Genomic DNA, 23,826 nt, shown 5'->3' on the forward strand with positions numbered 1-23,826 from the left:
GTGGCAGCCAAGGGAGGGGACCCTGGCGGTCCGATCCTCGGTTGCAGAATCTGGCTCTTGGGACGTGGAATGTCACCTCTCTGGTGGGGAAGGAGCCGGAGCTAGTGCGTGAGGTCGAGAGGCTCCGGCTAGAAATAGTTGGTCTCACCTCGACGCATGGCTCTGGTTCTGGAACCAGTCTCCTTGAGAGGGGCTGGACATACGTCCACTCTGGAGTTGCCCAAGGTGAGAGGCGTCGGGCAGGAGTGGGCATACTTGTTGCTCCCCATCTCGGCGCCTGTACGTTGGGGTTCACCCCGGTGAACGAGAGGGTAGCCTAAATCTCTCACTTTGCATTTTAAATTGTATCCTATATGCTAGTGGTAGTAAAAGCAACAAAATGTAGTATGTATTGGATTTAAGAGGGAATACATACACAGATAGTCATGAAGTACTAATAATACCAATAGCTAGATATTAAATTCATACGAGGTGAGTTTTTCTCGGCTGTGGATGTGGATCGGTACTGGGCTGATTCTGTGCCTTCAAATAATTTTTAGAGCTCCTGGAGAAGTTTCAAATAACTTAAGAAGATGATGTAAAAATAATGTTTGTTTTAGCCACATAAAATTTCATGTGCAGCAGCAAACAATATATCACCAACTACAGCTAAGATTAGCTCATTGATAGATCAATGCAGTAGCCATGTAGTCTGATGTAAAAGCATTTGCTAGACAAAGTCAAACATTGGGAAGTTTTAATAATTGTTATCAAATGTTAAACACATGTTTATAAGCCAACAACCCCCCCCCCCCCCCCCCCCAAAAGACTCAGAAATATATAAGGCCAACAACGACAATAAACTCATTTAAAGTTGATGCTCAGTTTCACACAAATACAAAGATGCTAGTATAAATGTTTGGCTGTTGAATTTTCCATTAGTAGCTCCACAAATATTTTTGATAAACATTACATTACCAAGACACATAAAAACATACCTTTATCTCGGCTTTTTTCTATTCTTCCTCTTTCTTTTCTTTGTCCCTGAAAGCTAAGTCCTTTTTGCGCCATTGTTTTGCTAACTTATCTTCCACTGGTTCACTGCACATTACAGGCAGCTCATATTACCGGTGAAGCGTGACCCACCGTGGCCAGTAGGGGGCACCCAAGAGCAATTTATTATTATTATTTTGACTGTAGATTATTATTATTATTATTATTGAAGTTGCTGTTGCTGTTATCAAATATGTAATTGTATAAAAAAATCACAACTTTATAAGGAAATTGTGTGTTTTTGTTAATGTAATCACATCGAAATCATTAATAAAAAAAATGAATCACTTCCACTTACAGGGCCCCCTAACAACTCCGGGCCCTAAGCAGACAATCAGCTTGCCTTGCCTTTGCCTTGGACCAGCCCTGATGGAGAACCAACCATCACATTCCTCTTTCCTGTCAATTGAGAAATAATTTGAGTCACATATTAATCAGCATCAAAAATTATATAAAACGAATCTGACAGTTGAACATGTTCAAAGATAAAATCATATGTTTGATTCTAATTCAGTGATTTACTTTAAATCTACTGTAAAATAACATATCAGGTCAATAAACTGATACAATTAAAATCATCATTTAAAGAATCTAAAATTAATATTTTGAATAATAAAATATTAAGTTGAATGCAGAATTAAACCACCTTTTATAGCAATTTCCTTTGTTCTGGTTACTAAATTTAGTCAATACTTTATGTCTATTATGTAGATGTTAAACATCTCAACCACATGTTCAGCTGCAGTTACCTGGTTTAGCAATTAGCATATATAGACTCTTCTGCTGGATGATGAATCTTCTCTGCTGAGATTGAAGAAAATTAATGTTGACAAAAATCTTTAAATCATCTTAATTTTTGTATTTCATATGTTGTTATAGGTATTTACGTTCTATATTTGTATATTTAATGTGTTTCAATTGATCTCCATCAGAGATATTTCAGTATTTTTATCATCTTTCTGTTATCAGTGTCTTTAGCTGCTATAAAACATTTACTTTACCGTTTCCTGAGGCTCTGCTCAGTTGGATTGTCTCATAGAGGGAAGTGTCACCTAAAGACAATAAAACAAGGTTAAAGTTCAAATGAGTGAAAATTAATAAAATTATCACATCAATTTGAAACAAAGTAGATGTTCTAATAGTTTATGTTTTTATCTGTTTGTTTAGTTTAATATTTTCCTGACAATATGTTGATATTTGTTCCCAGTGTGAATTTTCTTCATTTCATGATTTCATGTTTTAGCTTTATATAATGATGGACTGTTGAAAAATACTAACTATTGATCAATACTATTTAATTTTTTTAGCCAAACAACATTAATGTAGAAATGTGATTCACTCTGTGTTTATTTGTTTTCTTTGTTCATAAAATCATTATTAGAAAAAGGAAAATTATCTCAATTATCATGGGGCAGAAAGTATTTAGCAGTTCCCATTTCCCACCGCTTGGTGGCAGCAAAGAATGTATTTTAATCACAAAAGTCATGTGTTTTCAGTTCACATATCTGGAAACTATAAAGTGATTAAACATTCCAGTTAATTATAAAGATGTTTAATGTGAGACGAACCATGAAGCAGAGAGCTGTAAACAGAACCGTCATTCTGGGTCACTTCATGATTTGTAGCTGAGGCTGGATTGATGCTCTCTGGTTGATTCAATCTGAAAATAATAGAGACACAAATGCATTAATGAAAGTAATTATTTGATGCATGATTAAAAAGAGAGAACAAATGTTTTTACTGACCTGTTACTGCTTAAATCTGCAGGGAAAAAAGATATTTAATGATTCATGTTAAAACATTAGAATGAACTTGAAACATTTGAACAAATAAAGTGTTTGACTGAATATGATCTAATGTGATCATAAAAAAGTTTCACCTTTGGATCGTCTGCGGCGCCACAACAAGAGAAGGACAATAATGAGAATAATGAGAATAATGAGAACGATTCCAACAACTGGTCCAACGATCAACATGACAGGAACTGAAGAACTGACAGGACTGGATACAGTTACTGGAAATAAGAAACATTAAAAATGAATAAATATTAAATAGCACCAGATTTCATGTCAATATCGTTCGGTTTGTAAAAATGTGATTTCAAACTTGAACGCAGATAAAAATCTTCAGCACATATTCATAAACATTCTTGGTCTTCATCTTGTTCCTAAATTAAAGTTTAATTATAGTATGGAATAAAATGAATCCAACATTTTAATCCTCCTCACCTCTAACAGACATCCAGCTCCTTGGTGACTCTTTTCCTGAATGTTGACATTTGTAGAAACCTTCATCTGACTTTGACACTGCAGAGATCTTCAGCTCCTCTCTGCTGTCATTATTGATGAGTTTATTATTATGATAGAAAAACACATTAGAGAGAAGATTTTGTTTTTTATCTCTGCAGCTCAGAGTAACAGGATCTCCTTCAGTCACAGGATGAACAGGGCTCACCAGGATAACACCATCATGATCATCATCTGTAAAACAATCAGGGAATATTCGGTTCTGTCTCGGTGCTTTGGAAGAAATTGAAAGAAATGTTTTGGAGCGGTTCAACCAGCGTCTCAATTTGAATCTGATAGAGAATCTGTGAAGAGCTACAGATCAGGGTGATGGTAACCTGAGATCATCACCAAAGATAAATCATCCAAACACAAGTGGCAATGTGTAATTTTTTTTATCTGCGATATTAATGGTTATCTTAATGTAATGTTAAAAATAGTTTTGCACTAAATTTTGTGGATGGCTCAATAAATTTTAACAACGTGTATTTTTTCATCTAAATAAAGACAAAACATTTTGGAAAAAAAATTTCTACATTACAGAAAAAAACATAGAATCATAAAAGCATATTATAGAATCAAATGTTTCCTGGAATAATGTCTTTAGGTCAAAAAGTGTTACACTTCTTAAAGTAACATAATCTGATGACTTGATTTTAGCTTTGGATAAGCAGCAGAACAACCCATTGGAAACAATTTACATTATTTTAATCTGATCAGATTTTAAATAGTGACAAAACAACAACAACAACAAAAACAACCTGATACCATACAAGGGAATTTAGTGCAGTTATTTTGGTTATGATGGAAGAAAAATGGCAGAAAAAATCTAAACTTTAAATCAATAATTTTGTGAATCCCGGAATCTAAAAAGAAATGATGGCAAGAATGATTTCATCCATCACATTTAAAAAAAAACCCAGAGGTGTGAAAAAACAGAGGAGAGTTTAGAAACACTGTGGTGGAGGTGAAACAGGAAAGACCAAGTTCTTAAGCTCTAAAAATATGCAGCAAGTAAAGAACATGGTCATGTTGAAATAAACATTTAATCTTCACCTCACATTTATTAAAAATGTATTATAGAGTTTCAAGTCAACATATGGCATATCTAAATAACTATTTTTTTGGTTATCAAAACAGTCAACATGCTGCCTTAATGTGAGTTTTTCCATTTGACTCTTATTGTGCATGTTAGCACTGAGCTAATGTGGCTTAGTGCCACACCAACAGGGGGAGCCAGTGAGTCAGAACCCAGGGAGGCAGAGACCAGCTACGGTTTGAATAGAAAATTGTAATCCCAGTGGGAGCACCAGAGTACTATCATTGTGTGAATTTGAGCATATTTTAAATTAGTGAAAGTAATTTCATGCGAGTGAGTCTTTTCTAAAGCTGCAGAGGTAGTGAGTCAGAAGAGGAGCAGACTGAAGACACATTAATCTTTTTTTTTTTAAAATAAAAATCTTTGAATGTTATTCCTTCAAAGATTCAATAGATGTTACTATTTAGCTCCATACACTATTTCAGAGTGTTTCGAGCGCTTGGAAGCAACAGGCCATTTTCAGATCAACTGTCTCAAAGCGGTTCAGTGTTACAGGAAGCCTCAGTTTCACCATCAATACCAGAAACCATGGAGGAAACAAGCAGCACAGAGACACATCTACAGACCACCAGCAGTAAGTGAAAGCTCTGCAGCTGCTTAAATTCTCAGCACCTTGATGAGGATGATGGAAAACACCTGGGCAGGTGGCCCAGTGGTATCAAAGATCCTCTTAGACAAGGATGACACTCTTGGAAAAAAAACCACCCCATCAGAATCCTAATAAAGACTGATACTAGAAAAAGGTGCATCTCATTGGGATTTTCTGAGTGTCCATCAAAAAGCAACTAACTGTTAGAAGGTGGAAAATAAAACGTAACTTTAACATTTTCTCACAAATAAAATTATTGCATTCATGTCAGGCCCCTTCACTATGACAATTATGCTCTATTAGAGGTGACAAGTGTAGAAATAAAGTCTTCAACGTGGGGGGTCGCGACCCCTGCGCACGAGATTTCTGATTAACTAGTAGACATTAAATATTTTGGTGTTTTTTTTTATTCATTATTATGTCTTTGAATACATGTTAACAGGAATCCAACATGTAAGAAATTGATTGAAAAAGAGGCATAAAATGATGTAGACCAGTCATAAATGAACACATTCAGCAATCAAAAATCTGTACATTGTGGTAAACGTTCAGCATTTCTGATTTGGTTTGAATAAACGCACGGTGACTAATCAATCAGTAACAGAATATTTTAGAATTGCAACATAAAAACACATCAAATAACTAAAACAAAAATATATGAATTATAATTATATGGTTAAAAAATACTAGGAGTGGGAGATATTGTAAAACATATTATGCATTTGTAAAATAAAGCATAAAAAATATACAAAAATATTTAATGTATTCAAACTTCACCATAGCCTCTGTACACAACTAATAATTTCTGGAGTTTTTTATTTATTTTTTTATCAGCATAACTGAAAGTGTTTTTCAGAAAATGTGGGTGTCTAACACAGTTCTGTACAGACTTTTAAAAACACATGAAAAATGTAAGAAAATAAAGCATTTAAGAATGTTGTTGTGAGATTACCTCGTGTAATAAATCCCGTAATAAGCCAGTAAAATGTGAAGCTACATGATATCGTTACCCACAGTTGCTCTTGTTCTGATTTCAGAATAAACTTCATCTGCTGCTGCAGGACTTCGCTTTCCTGTGAATGAAGAGGCCATTATTAATTCTTATATACTCAACCAAAGAGACTGCATGTCAAACACAAGACATATTAGCAAAAAGAAGGATAAATGCAGACTATATCTTTACCTTTCTGCTTTTTCTGATAGTTCATGTTAGCATAAATTGGAGTTGAGTCTGAAACAGAAAACATCAGAGTAAAGATACAGTGATGTCTGATTTATCAGTTTCTGGTGTTGTCTAGAGTTAGTATGTAGTTAGTCAGGACAGCTGATAATCTGACCTGAAATCAGCTGCAGCGTAAAGACATGAGGACATATTTCACTACCAAGAACTCACAGTTTTCCCTGAAGTTTCTCAGTTCAATCTGGGAGTATGCAGGAGCTCTGGGTTTGTCTGCTACTGAAACATATCATGTTTATAGATTAGTTAGTGATTCTCTCAAATTAAATAGCACAGAAATGACATGTTGAGCCTTACCATTTCCTGCTAATGTGGAAATATTCACTGAGTCATAGAGATGAACTGACAGAAAAGAAAACAGAGTCAGAAGCTTTTAAAAATTGAAATAGGTGAAATAATTACAATTCTAGAAAATAAAAATGGACTTTTTCTTTTCATCTTGTTTTTCAGTCACTTGTTTGAATCTCATTTAAATTAAGGTTTTATTTTTATTACATGGCATAGAGGAGAAGTTCTGACTTCTAAAATATTACACATATACTGAATGTAGTAGAAAACTGCCAGTAATTTATGATAGAAAGAAAAAGAAAGACTAATTTAACAAAGCACAATAAAAATGAGAAAGAAAAATGCTTTTGCATTATTTAATTTAAGCCTGGATTTTGTGCTATAGCATCACAGTACATCTACAATAAAGATTTTTTTTTGAAATGAACAATCAGATCCAAGTATGAACAGAAAAATGTCTCACCGTTGTTCCGTCTGCAGGACAAGAACAAGAGCAGGAGGAGAACCAGAAGGATTTTAACAACTGGTTCGATGATCAACAGCACAAGAAATAAAGAGCTGGCAGGACTGGACCCAGTTACTGAAAACAAGAAACATCAACAAGGAAGAAATATTTTTGATCTGCAGATTGTGTGACATTTTCTGCTTGAAGAAAAAGTGACTTTATGCTAAATACTAAAAATCTGTTAGAACATGCTAAAAAAAACAGGATGCTAAAAACATCCTCAGTGTTCACCTTGCTCTTCTACAACATCTCAAGTTTCAATGAATAAAATAAATCAAATATTTTAATCCTCTTCACCTCTAACAGACATCCAGCTCCTTGGTGACTCTTTTCCTGAATGTTGACATTTGTAGAAACCTTCATCTGACTTTGACACTGCAGAGATCTTCAGCTCCTCTCTGCTGTCATTGTTGATGAGTTTATTATTATGATAGAAAAACACATTAGAGAGAAGATTTTGTTTTTTGTCTCTGCAGCTCAGAGTAACAGGATCTCCCTCAGTCACAGGATGAACAGGGCTCACCAGGATAATAACATCATGATAATCATCTGTAAAACAATCAGAGAAAATTCAGTTCAGGAACATTTCTTTAACCTGTGTCAATAATTTAAAGTGTAATGTTATTTTTTTGCAGACAGCAAAGTCTGTGTGATCAGATAAAATAAGGTGAAGCTAATGGTTCCCACAGTATCCTAATGTATCCTAATGACCATAAATCATATATATATGTATCCCTTATGAGACACACACACACGTATTGAGTACAGACCAAAAGTTTGGACACACTTTCTCATTGAATTCAATGAAAAAGTGTGTCCAAACTTTTGGTCTGCACTGTATATACAGTATGTGTGCGTAGTTCTCTAGATACCAGCGCTGAACAAGCATGTGTGTGTTTTGCCGCCTGGGCGGTGCGGAGCAGAGACGCGGGGGAGCCGTATCTGACGGGGAAACGCAGATCGACGTAACACCGCTGCAACACACAAACGTCCCCATTGACTCTCACAGCGTTGTAGTTCCACACAACAGGATTTGTTGCTGCGCGTTTGCGCAGTGGGAGGGAAAAAGGTGATCAGCTGCACATGCAGGCTGCAAAGTGAAATACATGTTTTCGGTTTTGGTGGTCAGCAACAAGAGACAGTGACCAGCGACCACCGATCATACACTTTGTCACAGAAATCGGCCGATTGTCATTGGTGCAGATCGATCGGCACACCTCTAGTATTTAGTCATTGCTTTATTTTTTAGTAGAAAAGGTCGTCCATCTTCTCCTGAATTCTGATAAAATAGTTTATCTTTGTGGTCTTCTTCCACTTTATCTCATCATATCCTCTAGTCTTTGTTCACCTCAGCTTGAAAGGTAAACAGATCTGTGCTTTTTCAGGAAATGACTTAATTTGGATAAAGCCTCAAAAAAAAAACACAGTTTAAGGACATTTTTGAAAACAGTTTAGACAATAGAGAATAAAAACAACAACATTACCATAAAAGGAAATGTTTCCTGGAATTATGTCTTTAGGCCAAAAAGGGACACAGTCTTTAAAATGACATAATCTGATTATTAGAGTTTACCTTTGTATAAGCTATACAGGAATCCATTGGAAACCATTTACATTATGGGTGATCAATTTTACATTTTAATCTGAATGAATTTTAAACAATTAGCAAAACAAAAAAAAAAAACTACTGTATCTGATACCATAATGGAAGAAAAATGGCACAAAAATCCTACACAATAGATTATTTTGTGATTTAACCTCAGTTTATGCTATGATATTTACAATATTTAATATATTTTCAATGTTTAAATAAAGAAAAACAAATAATAAACCAGATCTTACCGTGTACAGTGATGTTGACAGCATTGCTAAACTCTCCAGATCTTGACTCACACCAGAACACTCCATTATTATTCCAGGAAATGTTAATGGTGCATGTAGATCCAGTCATGTTCCCCCAGTGGGAGCAGGTAAAGTCTGACAGTCCGTCTCTTTCTGTAAACATCATCACTCTCCACTCAGTAGAGTTTCCCTCACAGCTCAGAGACACAGAGTCAGATCTGAAGTGTTGAACTCTGTCAGGATTCACTGAGAGAGAAGCTGCTGGACGAGGATCTGAAAACAAGACAGGATTTCATCTGAGAACAGAAACATCTTTAAAATGTTTCATTAAAATGGTTTGTTTCTATAGTAATAAAGATTACAGCAAACATTTATTTCTTCTTTAAAACTTTCCAAATATTTCATTAAAGTACAAAATATTTGCAAATATTTGATGTATTTTAATGAAAGTACAAAACAATAACAGATTCCCTCTGGTTTACACATTTCTTTAAGATACCGTATTTTGCTTGTTTTCTTATTATTTTATTTCAAATGAAATAAATTATCAAAGCAGAAATAATTATTTCATTTTTTACAAACTCACATTGGATTTTAACTGTGAATGTTTATCAGCATTTCCTGATCAATGTTTTTATCTTCAAACTTTAACATTTATTGTCTGGATTTGTCAAAAGTCTTCACAAAGTGAATTTTTACCACATATTTCATTCAAGTTACACATAAAACAAATACAAATATTACAGTAAGAATCTAGGGTAATTCATGCTTATTATCCTACATTATGACTAATCCATCAGTTTATATTTTTATTTCTAATGTCATGTTAATTTTCAACATCTTCAAAAAAAATCTAAATAAAATAAATATTGGATCAGGATAAAAACCTCAAGTTATTTTTATTGAGGTGAAAGACAGAAATAAACTGACCTGCAGACCAGGCAAACTTTACTTCACTGTAATCAGTGTAAAACTTTGGTTCTTCTCTTCCTGCTCTGCACACAAATCTTCCTGTGTGAGTCGGTCCATTAATGATGAAGGAGTTCTGCTCAGTCCCATTGGTGCTGCCAGGCAACAGCTCAAATCTGTAGTATCTGCTGGATGGATCAGGAACAGCTTTATACCAGAAGAACCTCCATCCTTCTGATTGAAGCTCCAAACCCTCACAGCTCAGAGTCACTGAGGCTCCAGGATTCGGCCATGATGGAGACACAGAGAGGACAGGCTGAGGGGGAGACACTGGAGAGAGATTTGAAACTGGGTCAAACATTTGTCCTGAACATCTCTCATCTTTTCATTTTAATTCTTTTTAAGGGTTATTTTTCTATCAGATATATTTAAATCAAAGATTTACATTTTTTCTTTTACATACTGTATTTCATTTGTTTTTTTATTACTATTTTAAACTTCATCTAAATTCACATTGCATTTTTAAATGTTGAGTTTCAATTCAACTCCCCAGTTACATTTATTGATATAAGCTGTTAACTTTTTTTTTAAATTTTGATCAAGGTTTCTCTAGACTTTCTGAGGGGCATCAATATCAACTATCAATACATTATTAAAAGTACACATGGTAGCAAATTTAATCCAGTTTTGGATTTTAAAAAAGAAGAAATATTTTGTTTTTTTTCCGAAGAGTTTTTGCGGCGCTAGTGGCTCGTATTTTTTCGACAGTAGGCAGACAGAAAGGAGGGTGAGGAGAGGGGGAAGACATGCGGCAAAGGTCGTTGGGACCGGGAGTCGAACCCGCGACGAGGACTAAGGCCTCCAAACGTGGGGCGTGCTAACCCCCTGCACCACCACAGCACGCCCCTAATTTATGTTGTTTAATTTAGTTCCTGCAAAAAGGGAAATAAATACAAAGCATTTTCAGGCTGAGTTGAGGTCAGTCTCACTCACATATCACAGTCAGTCTGACAGCATCACTCCACTCTGTTAGCTCATAGTTTCTGTTTCCTCTGCAGCTGTAATCTCCACTGTGGGACTCAGTAATGTAGTTGATGCTGTATTCACTGGATGATGGAGAGTTTTTATTGGTTGGTCTCCATTCATACGTCCACTCAGTTCCTCCCTGGATCTCACATCTCAGAGTGACTTTCTCTCCTATGTAGATCTGAGACCAGTTGGGTTGCAGAATCAAACTGGGTTTATTGGGAGCTAAAGAAATAAATATCTGGTTAGCAGTTTACCACAACAGTCCAGAGTAAAATTTAAATGTTAATTTAACACTTTCCCTGAGAGAAGCTACTTTCTAAAATCATTTAAAAAGTATCAATGTTTCTTCCAAACTGTCCAGCAGCTCCTTTAAGATTAGTTTTGTTTTATTTAATAAGAACCTTTCAAAATAAAATGACATCAGCCTCTCTTGTAGCAAAGCAGAAAGAAATTAAGAGTGGGTTTCAGATTTTTAAATGCTGCTTGGTTGTTTATGGTTTTTAATATTAGTTATTAATAACTAACTAGTATTAGTTAGTTAACCTGTGGTAAACATGTATTTTATAACATAACTAAAATATGCTTCACCTATACCAATAAGAAACAATGATTCAATCAGGAAACAATTACAAGCATCAATGGCTGCAGATCAGTGTTATGACATCATTATGGGCTAACACAGCAAAATGGCTGCTAGCAACAATTTCTGATTCCTTTTGTGGGTCTCTATCAGCTACGCCCTAAACAGAGCCTAGTGTGTCACTGCCTTTGACCTTAGCTCTGCGCGTCTGTGCACTATGTGTGGTTGCGTGTGTGTGTGTGTGTGTGTGTGTGTGTGTGTGTGTGTGTGTGTCTGTATACGAGCATGCAGACAGCTAAAAGAGATAGAGGAAAACAGAGAATTATTTATTCCCAACAAGTTTCATAAAGTAGACAGTGTTTGTGTGGATGGAGAGCGGCCATTGGTTTGTTTATCAAATGGGGCAGAAACATAAAATCAGAGAAAAAAAAAAGGATTTTGTAGATTTGGTTTCGGACACTTTTCAAGAAGGAACTCACAGGTTGTTTTAATGGTAACGTCATGGCTTAGAAGGCTGTTGAAGACAGGATTTTCTCTCTCTCCTGCACACCTGTAGATTCCTCCTTGTGTCACAGTGATTTCTCTGTTGTCTTCATTATTTGTTGTGATTTCAGCTTCAGGTGTGTCTGAGGTCCTCCTGAACCATCTGTACTTCCATCCGGCAGAGGGCTCCACTGAGCAGCTCAGTGTCACACTGCCCCCTACTGGTATGGTTGTTGAACCTGCTGTCAATGTGGCCGTGGGTCTGTCTGCTGTTAATAGAAACAAAAATAAGTACATCTTACAACAAAAGACTTGAAATAATGTATTTTTCTAGTCTGAAAGTAAATATATGTTCATAGTATAATATGACTGGATATATTTATTTACTCAGAAAATATAATAAAACATCAATCAATGTTCTTTTTACATCATTAAGTTAACGAGGCAATTAAAACAATAAGTTTGTTTTTGTCCACAAAAAAATCCAGTGGTTGGTTCTCAAGTTAAACTTTTTTTAATCAGTTTTGTTATGTTTTATGATTTGTGACCGACTTCATTTTGCATAAAAAAACTCACAAAGGCGATTAGATCAACCTTGTGTATACAAATAAATAAATAAATAAAAAAATAAAATATCTGAAATGAAGTGGAGTAAAAATATGGATATACTTTGTCAAGGTTATCCTCCATTGGTTAAAATGTGATTTAAAATACTTGAGGTTTAACTAAAACAGTGACAATATTACTGCATTTTGTTTGATCTGAGCTCCTCCTACAACCACAGCACTGATATTCACCACTATGAAGAAATAACATGTTGCTTTTATGTGGTATGTAGGACAGATATGATTTATTATTCCTGTTCAGCTTGTATTCCCAGTCAGAATCTTCTCCTTCATTCATGTCACATCTAAAGGTAACAAACTCTCCAGAATAAAAAGTCGACCAGTTGGGCTCAAAAGTCAGCACAGCATCTAAAGCAGAACCAACATTTAGTTCATTTCTTTTCTAGTTAATCACTGACAAAACACAAAAAGAGTGAAAATACAAAAACACAGTAAGATGTGAAATACAGGAGTAAAGATGAGCAGGGCCGTGCAGAAACTTTTGGAGGGCCAAAGTTAAAAAGGGGCACATTGAACAAGATCTTAAAACATCCTACAACAACATAGCAACATTAAATATTAATCAACATTAAATATTAACCAAAAATCTAATATTTATTCGATCATACTGTTTGCAGAATCAAACTGGGTTAATTGGGATCTAGTTTGCGTTTGTTTAAAAAATCACAATGAAGTCAGACTCTCTGGTAGCAAATTAGAACATAATTAAAAGTTGGTTTCAAATTCTTGGGCAATAAAATAGATCATAGGTTATATTTAAAATTATATTAGCATTTTGATCAGATTGAGATATATTGAAATGATCAGGGAAAATATGAATTTAATTCAGAAATTAAATGACAGCGTAAAACAGCAGCAGCTGCGTGATTGTTGTTGGAGCTTTTTAAATGCTGCTTGGTTGTTTATGGTTTTTAATATTAGTTATTAATAACTAACTAGTTAGATAACACAGCTTAACTAACTGTGTTAGTTACTAACACATAGTTCATAACATAACAAAAATATGTTTCACCTATACCAATATGAGACAATGTAAAATCAGGAAAAAATTACAAGCATCAATGGCTGCAGATCAGTGTTATGACATCATTATGGGCTAACACAGCAAAATGGCCGCTAGCAACAATTTCTGATTCCTTTTGTGGGTCTCTATCAGCTACGCCCTAAACAGAGCCTAGTGTGTCACTTCCTTTGACCTTAGCTCTGCGCGTCTGTGCACTATGTGTGTTGGTGTGTGTGTGTGTGTGTGTGTGTGTGTCTGTATACGAGCATGCAGGCAGCTAAAAGAGATAGAAGAAAACAGAGAATTATTTATTCCCAACAAGTTTCATAAAGTAGACAGTGTTTGTGTGGATGGAGAGCGGCCATTGGTTTGTTTATCAAATGTGGGCAGAAACATAAAATCAGAGAAAAAAAAAAGGATTTTGTAGATTTGGTTTCGGACACTTTTCAAGAAGGAACTCACAGGTTGTTTTAATGGTAACGTCATGGCTTAGAAGGCTGTTGAAGACAGGATTTTCTCTCTCTCCTGCACACTTATAGATTCCTCCTTGTGTCACAGTGATTTCTCTGTTGTCTTCATTATTTGTTGTGATTTCAGCTTCAGGTGTGTCTAAGGTCCGTCTGAACCATCTGTACTTCCATCCAGCAGAGGGCTCCACTGAGCAGCTCAGTGTCACACTGCCCCCTACTGGTATGGTTGTTGAACCTGCTGTCAATGTGGCCGTGGGTCTGTCTGCTGTTAATAGAAACAAAAATAAGTACATCTTACAACAAAAGACTTGAAATAATGTATTTTTCTAGTCTTAAAGTAAATATATGTTCATAGTATAATATGACTGTTTATATTTAATTACTCATAAAATCAAATCAATGTTATTTTTACATCATTAAGTTAACGAGGCAATTAAAGCAATAAGTTTGTTTTTTGTCCACAAAATCTCCAGTGGTTGGTTCTCAAGTTAAACATTTTTTTATTAGTTTTGTTGTGTTTTGTGACCGACTTCATTTTGCATCAAGAAAAGAAATCATAAAGGCAGTAATGCTGCCAGTAAGATGATTAGATCAACCTTGTGTATAAAAATAAATAAATAAATAAATAAAATATCTGAAATGAAGTGGAGTAAAAATATGGATATACTTTGTCAAGGTTATCCTCCATTGGTTAAAATGTGATTTAAAATAATTTAGGCTTACCTGAAACAGTGACAATATTACTGCATTTTGTTTGATCTGAGCTCCTCCTACAACCACAGCACTGATATTCACCACTAAGAAGTAATAACGTGTTGCTTTTATGTGGTATGTAGGACAGATATGATTTATTATTCCTGTTCAGCTTGTATTCCCAGTCAGAATCTTCTCCTTCATTCATGTCACATCTAAAGGTAACAAACTCTCCAGAATAAAAAGTCGACCAGTTGGGCTCAAAAGTCAGCACAGCATCTAAAGCAGAACCAACATTTAGTTAATTTCTTTTCTAGTTAACAATCACTGACAAAACACAAAAAGAGTGAAAATACAAAAACACAGTAAGATGTGAAATACAGGAGTAAAGATGAGCAGGGCCGTGCAGAAACTTTTGGAGGGCTCCAAGGCCCCAAAGTTAAAAAGGGACACATTGAACAAGATCTTAAAACATCCTACAACAACATAGCAACAGTAAATATTAATCAACATTAAATATTAACCAAAAATCTAATATTTATTCGATCATACTGTTTGCAGAATCAAACTGGGTTAATTGGGATCTAGTTTGCGTTTGTTTAAAAAATCACAATGAAGTCAGACTCTCTGGTAGCAAATTAGAACATAATTAAAAGTTGGTTTCAAATTCTTGGGCAATAAAATAGATCATAAATACCAGGTTATATTTAAAATTATATTAGCATTTTGATCAGATTGAGATATATTGAAATGATCAGGGAAAATATGAATTTAATTCAGAAATTAAATGACAGCGTAAAACAGCAGCAGCTGCGTGATTGTTGTTGGAGCTTTTTAAATGCTGCTTGGTTGTTTATGGTTTTTAATATTAGTTATTAATAACTAACTAGTTAGATAACACAGCTTAACTAACTGTGTTAGTTACTAACACATAGTTCATAACATAACAAAAATATGTTTCACCTATACCAATATGAAACAATGATCCAGTCAGGAAAAAATTACAAGCATCAATGGCTGCAGATCAGTGTTATGACATCATTATGGGCTAACACAGCAAAATGGCCGCTAGCAACAATTTCTGATTCCTTTTGTGGGTCTCTATCAGCTACGCCCTAAACAGAGCCTAGTGTGTCACTTCCTTTGACCTTAGCTCTGCGCGTCTGTGCACTATGTGTGGGTGTGTGTGTGTGTGAGAGGGTGTGTGTGTATGTGTCTGTATACGAGCATGCAGACAGCTAAAAGAGATAGAGGAAAACAAACAAGTTTCATAAAGTAGACAGTGTTTGTGTGGATGGAGGGCGGCCACACACAGTTTATCAGTCTCAGTCTGTGTACTTTCCTGCTCTCTGTATTAAAACTGACGGCTTATTTAGATGGACTAAATCAGCCACATATTCCTATTAAAACAAGTTCTGTTTATAGAACAAGCAAACCTAAATTTCCAGATATTATATCTGAAATTCTCATTATCTGAATCTATATTAGATGCATGAAATCATATAAATTTAATTGGAATATTCTAGATGGATATTTTAGAAAATCTATATTATATGTCTTTTAATTGTGCTTCATCAATAAAGTTTTCAATTTTGTCACTTATAACATCTTTATATAAATATCTAGACTATACTGCAAGAGAGTCCTATCAGCTCCTAGTAGAGCAGCAGAAAGCAGCGATTCTGTTCAGTTTGCTGCAGACCAACTCAAAACAAATCACAACATGTTAAAGAAAACTAGTCATCTCTGTTTCTACACTGACACATGTAGTCTTCACTGCTGGAATCAGAAACTCAGACAGTCCAGTCTTTACTGTCTGTCCTGTGTATTATTGACCCAGATCTCCTCCATTCACACGTCCACTCAGTGGTTTCTCCTCTCTGGACCTCACATGTCAGAGTGATCGACTCACCACTGAACATCTGAGGCCAGTTTGGTTACAACAAGTTACAACAACCTTGTAAATTTGATAAACAACTGTTTATCAAATGTGAGCAGAAACATAAAATCAGACAAAGAGAAAAAAAAGGATTTGGTTTCGGACACTTTTCAAGAAGGAACTCACAGGTTGTTTCAATGGTAACGTAATGGCTTGGAAGGCTGTTGAAGACAGGATTTTCTCTCTCTCCTGCACACCTGTAGATTCCTCCTTGTGTCACAGTGATTTCTCTGTTGTCTTCATTATTTGTTGTGATTTCAGCTTCACTTGTGTCTGATGTCCGCCTGGACCATCTGTACTTCCATCCAGCAGAGGGCTCCACTGAGCAGCTCAGTGTCACACTGCCCCCTACTGGTATGGTTGTTGAACCTGCTGTCAATGTGGCCGTGGGTCTGTCTGCTGTTAATAGAAACAAAAGTAAGTACATCTTACAACAAAAGACTTGAAATAATGTATTTTTCTAGTCTTAAAGTAAATATATGTTCATAGTATAATATGACTGGATATATTTATTTACTCAGAAAATATAATAAAACATCAATCAATGTTCTTTTTACATCATTAAGTTAACGAGGCAATTAACTCTTCAGAATAAAAAGTCAACCAGTTGGGCTCAATAGTCAACACAGCATCTAAAGCAGAACCAACATTTCTTTTCTAGTTAACAATCATTGACAAAACACAAAAAGAGTAAAAATACAAAAACACAGTAAGATGTGAAATACAGGAGTAAAGACGAGCAGGGCCGTGCAGAGACTTTTGGAGGCCCAAAGTTAAAAAGGGGCACATTGAACAAGATCTTAAAACATCCTACAACAACATAGCAACATTAAATATTAACCAACATTAAATATTAACCAAGAATCTAATATTTATTCGATTATACTGTAGTATTGTCATCATGTGGGGACAAAGCAAAACAAATGTAGTCCATGTTTCCCTGATATGTGTAATGTTGCTGTTTCAGTGTTATTATTTGACCGAGGGCAGCCAGACTTATTTGTTTTACTAAATCGTCATTTTTAGCTTAATGTTATTGTTAAGGAGCACAAGAAGGTCTCCTGATGCAGTAAAAAAAATATGTAAAAAAAATAAAAACTCAAAAAGAGGCACTTGCACTCACTCCCCCTCACCCCACCCCTCTACATCGCCCCCTGTGCCGAGGCTGTTATTGAGAGAATAAATCTTTAAAATAAATATTAAAAATTGACGTTACCGTGAGCTTGTCCACAGCAGAACAGTGAGTTCAGGACTGAAATAAAGGTTGAACTCTTGTTAGTATTATAAATATTTAACAACATAAACTGAAGCAGCAGAATTTTGTCTCACACTCACATTTAGCACCGACTTAACAAATTTTTAATTTTGTTAAAATGCATATTATTCAGGATTTTTTTGTTTTGAATAAAACAACATTAATGGTTGCAGCTATCATTATCATAAATATTTTTTTTCTATCTGATGAGATTGAACTGCACTTCAGAAACTTGACACACTGACAACAAATTATTCTCAGATTTACATCATATTCAGCCAAATTCAGTCGACTTTTAAGTTAAAATAAAAGGTTGAATTGTGAGTTACAGGCCACGCCTTCTGGTTCACATTACAGTTTTCATTATACTTTATATTTCCACGTTTTTTACAATCCTATCAGCAGAGATAGATTTGCTAATCTCTGTCATCGGTGAATGTTCCTAATTTTATAATGGCCAGATTGTCAAATACTTACAGCTTAAAGAAACAATGACAGCAGGATAAAAAAAGCACAAGACACATTTCTAAAGCTCCTTTTTTGTACTAAAATAATATTTTCCTTGATTTGCACTATTGAAACACAGAAAGCGATTTACTTACCCAATAATCCCAGCATAGGCTCCAAGGTTTTCCCCATCTTAGTATCTTAGGCTTCCATGCAGCTGTTCTGCTTAAGTCAAACGTTTCTCCAGTGAAGTGACAAGATGCAAACGCAGCGTCTGTAGATAAAGAGAAGGGCAAGAAGCAGAGTCTATTTTTCACCTCAGACTGAGATCACACTAACACTGACATCACTGTGAAGTTTGTTTCTGCTACGAACCGCTGGGACGTTTCCTGTCCACTGACGAGTAGTCGGACTAAAATAAGTCGAGTCCACAACAAGCTCAGTGTGATGTTGTGCACAAACTAACAAAACAGCATTTGAAAGGAAATTCCTGTTTTCAAATGCTAGGGGTTTTTGCAGTTATTCAAGTGAAAATCATGAAAAATGAAATGCAACAATAACGGATTCAAAAGTAGCATTGAGATGAGGTGGGAGCCTTTTTTGTGTGAAAACAGCATTTGGTTTCGAGTGCGTGACAACCAACTGGTCGGTTATTTTAAGACTTTCTCTTTGTGTCTCAAAAGAAGTGAGAGAATGATCTCACCTGTCACATTAAAATAAGGCCTTAGGTGGGCGGAGCCAGATAACAGCAGAAAATTCACAATTGTATGATGTGAAGTAGTTCTAAGTTTAAAAAGGGCTAAAAAGCAGCTAAAAAGATGTTAGTTTGAAAAGCATAGCATTGAAAATATAGATGTTTTTTTGGTCTGGGAGTGGGAAAATTTTTACTGCTAAAATCAATCTTCGAAAATATAATATGATTAATTTTGTAATTGACGGGGCCCCGATTTTTATTTTTAATTTCTATGAACAAAAAATAAATAAATAAATTGTGGAGGGCCCCCTGTCGTTCAGGGGCCCTTGGAATTGTCATAACTTTCCCCCCCTATACTGCGGGCCTGGTAGTAGTAAACCGTCTGGCGTCTTTTCTCTGGGAATCCACTCCTCTAAGCACTGATCCTTGATGAGGGAAATGCATTTCACCTGGAAGCGGCAGCTACCTGTCACACCCTGCAGAGGAGGAAGAGGAGAGAGCAGACATCCACCGGTCTGTGGATTTGACATTATGTGACAGTCGTCATATTTTACTTCCTCATCGGTTACAAATATACAAATGGAAAAACAAGAAAGCTGATGTATAAAATTATCTCATTTCATGTATGTTAGTAGTTTATAAGTGTTCAAAATTACTCATGAGAACCGATCGACAGCTTCCTGCACTAAAACTCACGAGTGTAATATTTAAAATGTTCTTTGCTACCACCTGGTGGAAGATTAAAGAAACTGCAACTGATTTACTGTTTAAAAGCCTCATTGTCATGTTACTGAGCTGCAAAACATTCATCCGGATTAAAAGGAGTAAAACAAACCACAATGTAATTTATTTTTAAATAAAAAATAAAATATCTTTTATTTAAAAAAAATAAAAACATTTATTTATTTATTCTTTTTCATTTTGTTTCATTTAGAGTCATGAAGATATGCACTGATCTCCAACATCAAGTTGCTCTGGTGCTCCGAAACACCGAAGTTGTCATGGAGATTATTTTCAAAGTCTAACTACTCATACTTATTATAATTGCATGTCTAACAATTTTGAAATATTTAGCTTCCCTCTCTTCATGTTTTGGTTTCTGTTTAGTTTTGAGCTGCTACAAAACATTTTGAGCTTCACTAATATTCATAATGAAAGACTAAACAAAAATATTTAGTAATGTGTTCAAACCCAAGGGGCTGGAGTTTTCCTTGTAATTAATAATAAATAATAAAGAAGACAGTAAAATACGGATTAGCATTTCAAAATGCTCCAGAGGCTTTATTCTCATATCATTCACAAAAGGAACAATAAAAGCACCACAATATTCAAACTGTGCAAATATTGTTTTTTTACTGCATGCAGAGGAAAAGCGGAAAAGCTACAAATGCTGAGTAAGAATGATGACAGCAATTTTCTTATTTCATTTTATGAATCTTGGTAATAAATGACTATTGCACCTGGATTAAATCAACTCATGTTTGAGTTACTAGATTAGATTACAGTGCAGAATAAACCAGCACAGCATGCAGCCTACAAGGCAGATCACAGGATACTTTTTAAAAAATGCAGCAATGTGATTATTGTCAGTAAACTTTGTTAGAGAATGAAGACAGCTGGGATACGGTAGCAAATTCATAACAAAAATCAGAACTGTAAGTAGAACTTTTAAATGCAGTAGGAACATTTCCTCATATGACCTTCAGGCTGAGCTGTTATTTCCTGGTCTCACATTGACATAAGCAGAACTTTCCTCTGGATGATGAGGTCTCTCTGTTAAAATTATAACAAGAATATGGAAAAAGAAAATAATTAATATTTAGAAATATTCTCATTTTTTCTTCTTCAACTCTTTTTCACTTATTTACCTCTTCTCTTTGTGTATGTCACAGTTTCATCTGTAATGGAAATATTTCAGAATTTGACATTATATATCCTCTAATCACTTGGTTGTTCCAGCTCTGTAGTAAAATATATACATTACCATTTCCAGCGGCTCCACGCGGACGGATAATGTGATAGATAGAAGAGGTGCCTATGGTACATAACAAATGTAAAAAAAAATTAATTAATTAATAAAAAGTTCTAATTTCAGATTATTATTGTATGCAGTTATATAAAATGTCAAGATTTATTTAATTCTCTTTTATATTTTCCTTATTTAGCTGCATCTGAAGAGGAAAGCTGTCAGTTGCTGTTTACTGACAATAACTTTAATTGCTGAGTTGAAACAATTGATTCTTGAACTGTTTCAGTTCGTGAAGCAGTTCAGTTTGTTTCATCAATTGTTTTCATGAAAGCAACTCATGGTAATGATATAGCTGCATTTTGCTAAATTAAGAAACAGAGATATAATCATAGTGGATATTAATACTGACGTAACAATGACGTTTAGCACCAACACATCCCAGGAGTTTAACCCTGTTGTTTCGCGTTTTGTCAGACAGAATTAGCTCTATTGTGATATTTTCCTTTGTTATGAAGATGCATCACAGCAAAGAAATAACAAAACATTAATTATAAATAATTAATTCCAGAAAATGCAGTTTTTTTTACTTTGTGACTAACCATGCAGCAGAGAGCTGTAATCACTTTCAGTCTTGTTCACTCCATGATTAGTGGTCGGCCTCTGGCTGCTGCTTTCAGACTGAAATGACCTAAAAATATGAAAGTGGATTAAATTCAGTAATGACAGAAATGATTAATAGTTCTTGATTAAGATGAAAAGCCAGATGTTACTAACCTGAGACAGGACAAATCTGGGAAAGATGAAAAATACATAATCATTACAACTTATGTTCTGTATTTCAAAGCTAAAATACTAATTGCATTTGATTAATTAACAACGTTAAAAACCAATTTGTTCCGGTATCAGAAGAAAAATATCTCACCCTTTGACAGTCGGTAACGCCACAACAAGAGGAGGAGAATGATGAGAATGATTCCAACAAATGGTCCAATAATAGACATCATAGGAAATGAAGAGCTGGTGGGACTGGACACAGTCACTGGAAATAAGTAACATTAAAAAAAAAAAAGCAAATTAGCTGCAGATCTTTACAAAGTCATTCTCTCTATTCCAGAAAAGTGTTACTTTAAATTTGAACACACCAGTGCAGTAAGTTATTACCTTGCTCCTTTCTAAATGCTTTAAATAATAAAGAAGATATTAAAATAACATTTCAAACGTTTGCTGCAAGTGGACATTGTGAAAGGATTTGATCTATGAAAGTTTAAATCTATGTTCATTTGATGCTGATTGTGATGCTCCATCACTAGTGACAACACAACAGCATTAACGCATAATTTATTTACTTCTTGATTTATTTTTTTTGGTATCAGAAACGAGTCATGTTAAGCTCACCATTCTTAGTGATGCTGATTCTGTCACTGTAGTCTGTGTAGTAAACTGGTCGTCCTCGTCCTCCTCTGCACCAATACAGTCCCTCCTCTGAGACACTCATTTGCCCATTTGAAGGGAAAACAGCTTCTTCTCTGGTCAGAGGCTCTGAGGAGTCTCGCTCTTTGTACCAGAAATATTTCCAACCAGATGACGATGAGTCCACTATACAGGTCAGCGTCACTCTGCCTCCTGCTGGTATCTCTCTGCTATTACTATTCAACTGGGCCTTTGGTTGACCTGTTAGTGAGTTCACCATACAGAAAATGACAAAAGCATCATTCACTAAACATCAAACTTTGGTTAAAAGTTCTGGGACTTGCTGTTCCTGGTCTATTTGTCAGAAAACAATATCAATTGTATCTACAGAGAAATAACCTGTAGGGTTTTTTTTCTTTTATCCAACAGATATAGGAGAGCAATTTCCCACAGATTAGACAAAACATTGATGATTCACCTGATACAGACAGTCTGATGGTTTCACTCCACTGTGTTGAAGAATACCAGTCATCTCTGATTCTACACTGACACATGTAGTTTCCTCTGCTGGACTCAGAGACAATGAAAGTCCAGTCTTTACTGTTTGTCCTGTATATAGCTGTCCAAGGTGTCCTCCAGTCACACGTCCACTCAGTGGTTTCTCCTCCCTGGACCTCACATGTCAGAGTGATCGACTCACCAATGAAGACAAGAGGCCGGTTTGGTCGTCGAGTCACAAAGACCTTGTTGGAAACTGGACCCATATGGACAGTTGTCATTGAAACATGTAACATTAACTGTTTTTGTACATGTGCAAGCAGTGTTCAAGAAAACCATTGTTACAATGTAAACAAAATGATTGAACTTACAAATTATCTGGATATTGACCTCATCGCTTGAATCACTGTAGAAATCTTGTTTTTCTCTAATTCCCATACATCTGTAGATTCCTCCTTGTGTCACAGTGATTTCTCTGTTCTCTTTATTATTTGTTCTGACTTGAACTTCAGGAGTGTCTGAGGTCCGTCTGAACCATTTGTATCTCCATCCAGCAGAGGGCTCCACTGAGCAGCTCAATGTCACACTGCCCCCTACTGGTATGGTTGTTGAACCTGCTGCCAGTTTGGCTCTGGGTTTATCTGGTGTTATTGAAAATATATATAGGTACATGTCACAATTTGTTTTTCAACTTATCAAAACAGTTTTTACTGTCATTTTATTATGAAATTAATTTTACATGTACAGCCTAAACCAGTGGTGCCCAAAGTTGGTCCTCATCCTGCATGCTTTCGTTCTCTCCCTGGTGGTAGTAACAAACTTTTCAGCAGGTCAATGTTCTTCTTAGGCCTCTAATGAGCCACCATTTGATCCAGGTGTGATAAACCAGGGAGAGAACTAAAACATGCAGGATGCAGGTCCTGGAGGACCAACTTTGGGCACCA

General features: G+C 35.4%; 1 protein-coding gene across 1 annotated transcript in view; it reads right to left on the reverse strand.

The window, feature by feature from the left end:
• Window positions 1-319: 319 nt before the first annotated feature.
• Window positions 320-23,826, reverse strand: part of LOC114157856 (uncharacterized) — a 43,611-nt gene continuing 20,104 nt past the window's right edge. The window contains exons 10-35 of the mRNA XM_028039023.1: window positions 23,254-23,525; window positions 23,028-23,138; window positions 22,370-22,645; window positions 21,897-22,013; window positions 21,749-21,764; window positions 21,574-21,662; window positions 20,990-21,040; window positions 20,874-20,903; window positions 20,711-20,778; window positions 19,385-19,481; window positions 17,826-17,861; window positions 16,736-17,008; window positions 14,701-14,949; window positions 13,970-14,242; window positions 11,875-12,147; window positions 10,780-11,037; window positions 9,808-10,167; window positions 8,878-9,150; window positions 7,333-7,584; window positions 3,261-3,512; window positions 2,912-3,046; window positions 2,778-2,793; window positions 2,601-2,692; window positions 2,034-2,084; window positions 1,782-1,836; window positions 320-1,431 (exon numbers count right to left, since the gene is read on the reverse strand). Of these exons, the coding sequence (XP_027894824.1) occupies window positions 1,787-1,836; window positions 2,034-2,084; window positions 2,601-2,692; window positions 2,778-2,793; window positions 2,912-3,046; window positions 3,261-3,512; window positions 7,333-7,584; window positions 8,878-9,150; window positions 9,808-10,167; window positions 10,780-11,037; window positions 11,875-12,147; window positions 13,970-14,242; window positions 14,701-14,949; window positions 16,736-17,008; window positions 17,826-17,861; window positions 19,385-19,481; window positions 20,711-20,778; window positions 20,874-20,903; window positions 20,990-21,040; window positions 21,574-21,662; window positions 21,749-21,764; window positions 21,897-22,013; window positions 22,370-22,645; window positions 23,028-23,138; window positions 23,254-23,525 (3,970 nt within the window). The 3' untranslated portion in view covers window positions 320-1,431; window positions 1,782-1,786. The remainder of the gene's footprint in view (window positions 1,432-1,781; window positions 1,837-2,033; window positions 2,085-2,600; window positions 2,693-2,777; window positions 2,794-2,911; window positions 3,047-3,260; window positions 3,513-7,332; window positions 7,585-8,877; window positions 9,151-9,807; window positions 10,168-10,779; window positions 11,038-11,874; window positions 12,148-13,969; window positions 14,243-14,700; window positions 14,950-16,735; window positions 17,009-17,825; window positions 17,862-19,384; window positions 19,482-20,710; window positions 20,779-20,873; window positions 20,904-20,989; window positions 21,041-21,573; window positions 21,663-21,748; window positions 21,765-21,896; window positions 22,014-22,369; window positions 22,646-23,027; window positions 23,139-23,253; window positions 23,526-23,826) is intronic.

The sequence above is a fragment of the Xiphophorus couchianus genome, chromosome 14, assembly GCF_001444195.1.
Source record: "Xiphophorus couchianus chromosome 14, X_couchianus-1.0, whole genome shotgun sequence".
Classification (NCBI taxonomy): Eukaryota; Metazoa; Chordata; class Actinopteri; order Cyprinodontiformes; family Poeciliidae; genus Xiphophorus; species Xiphophorus couchianus.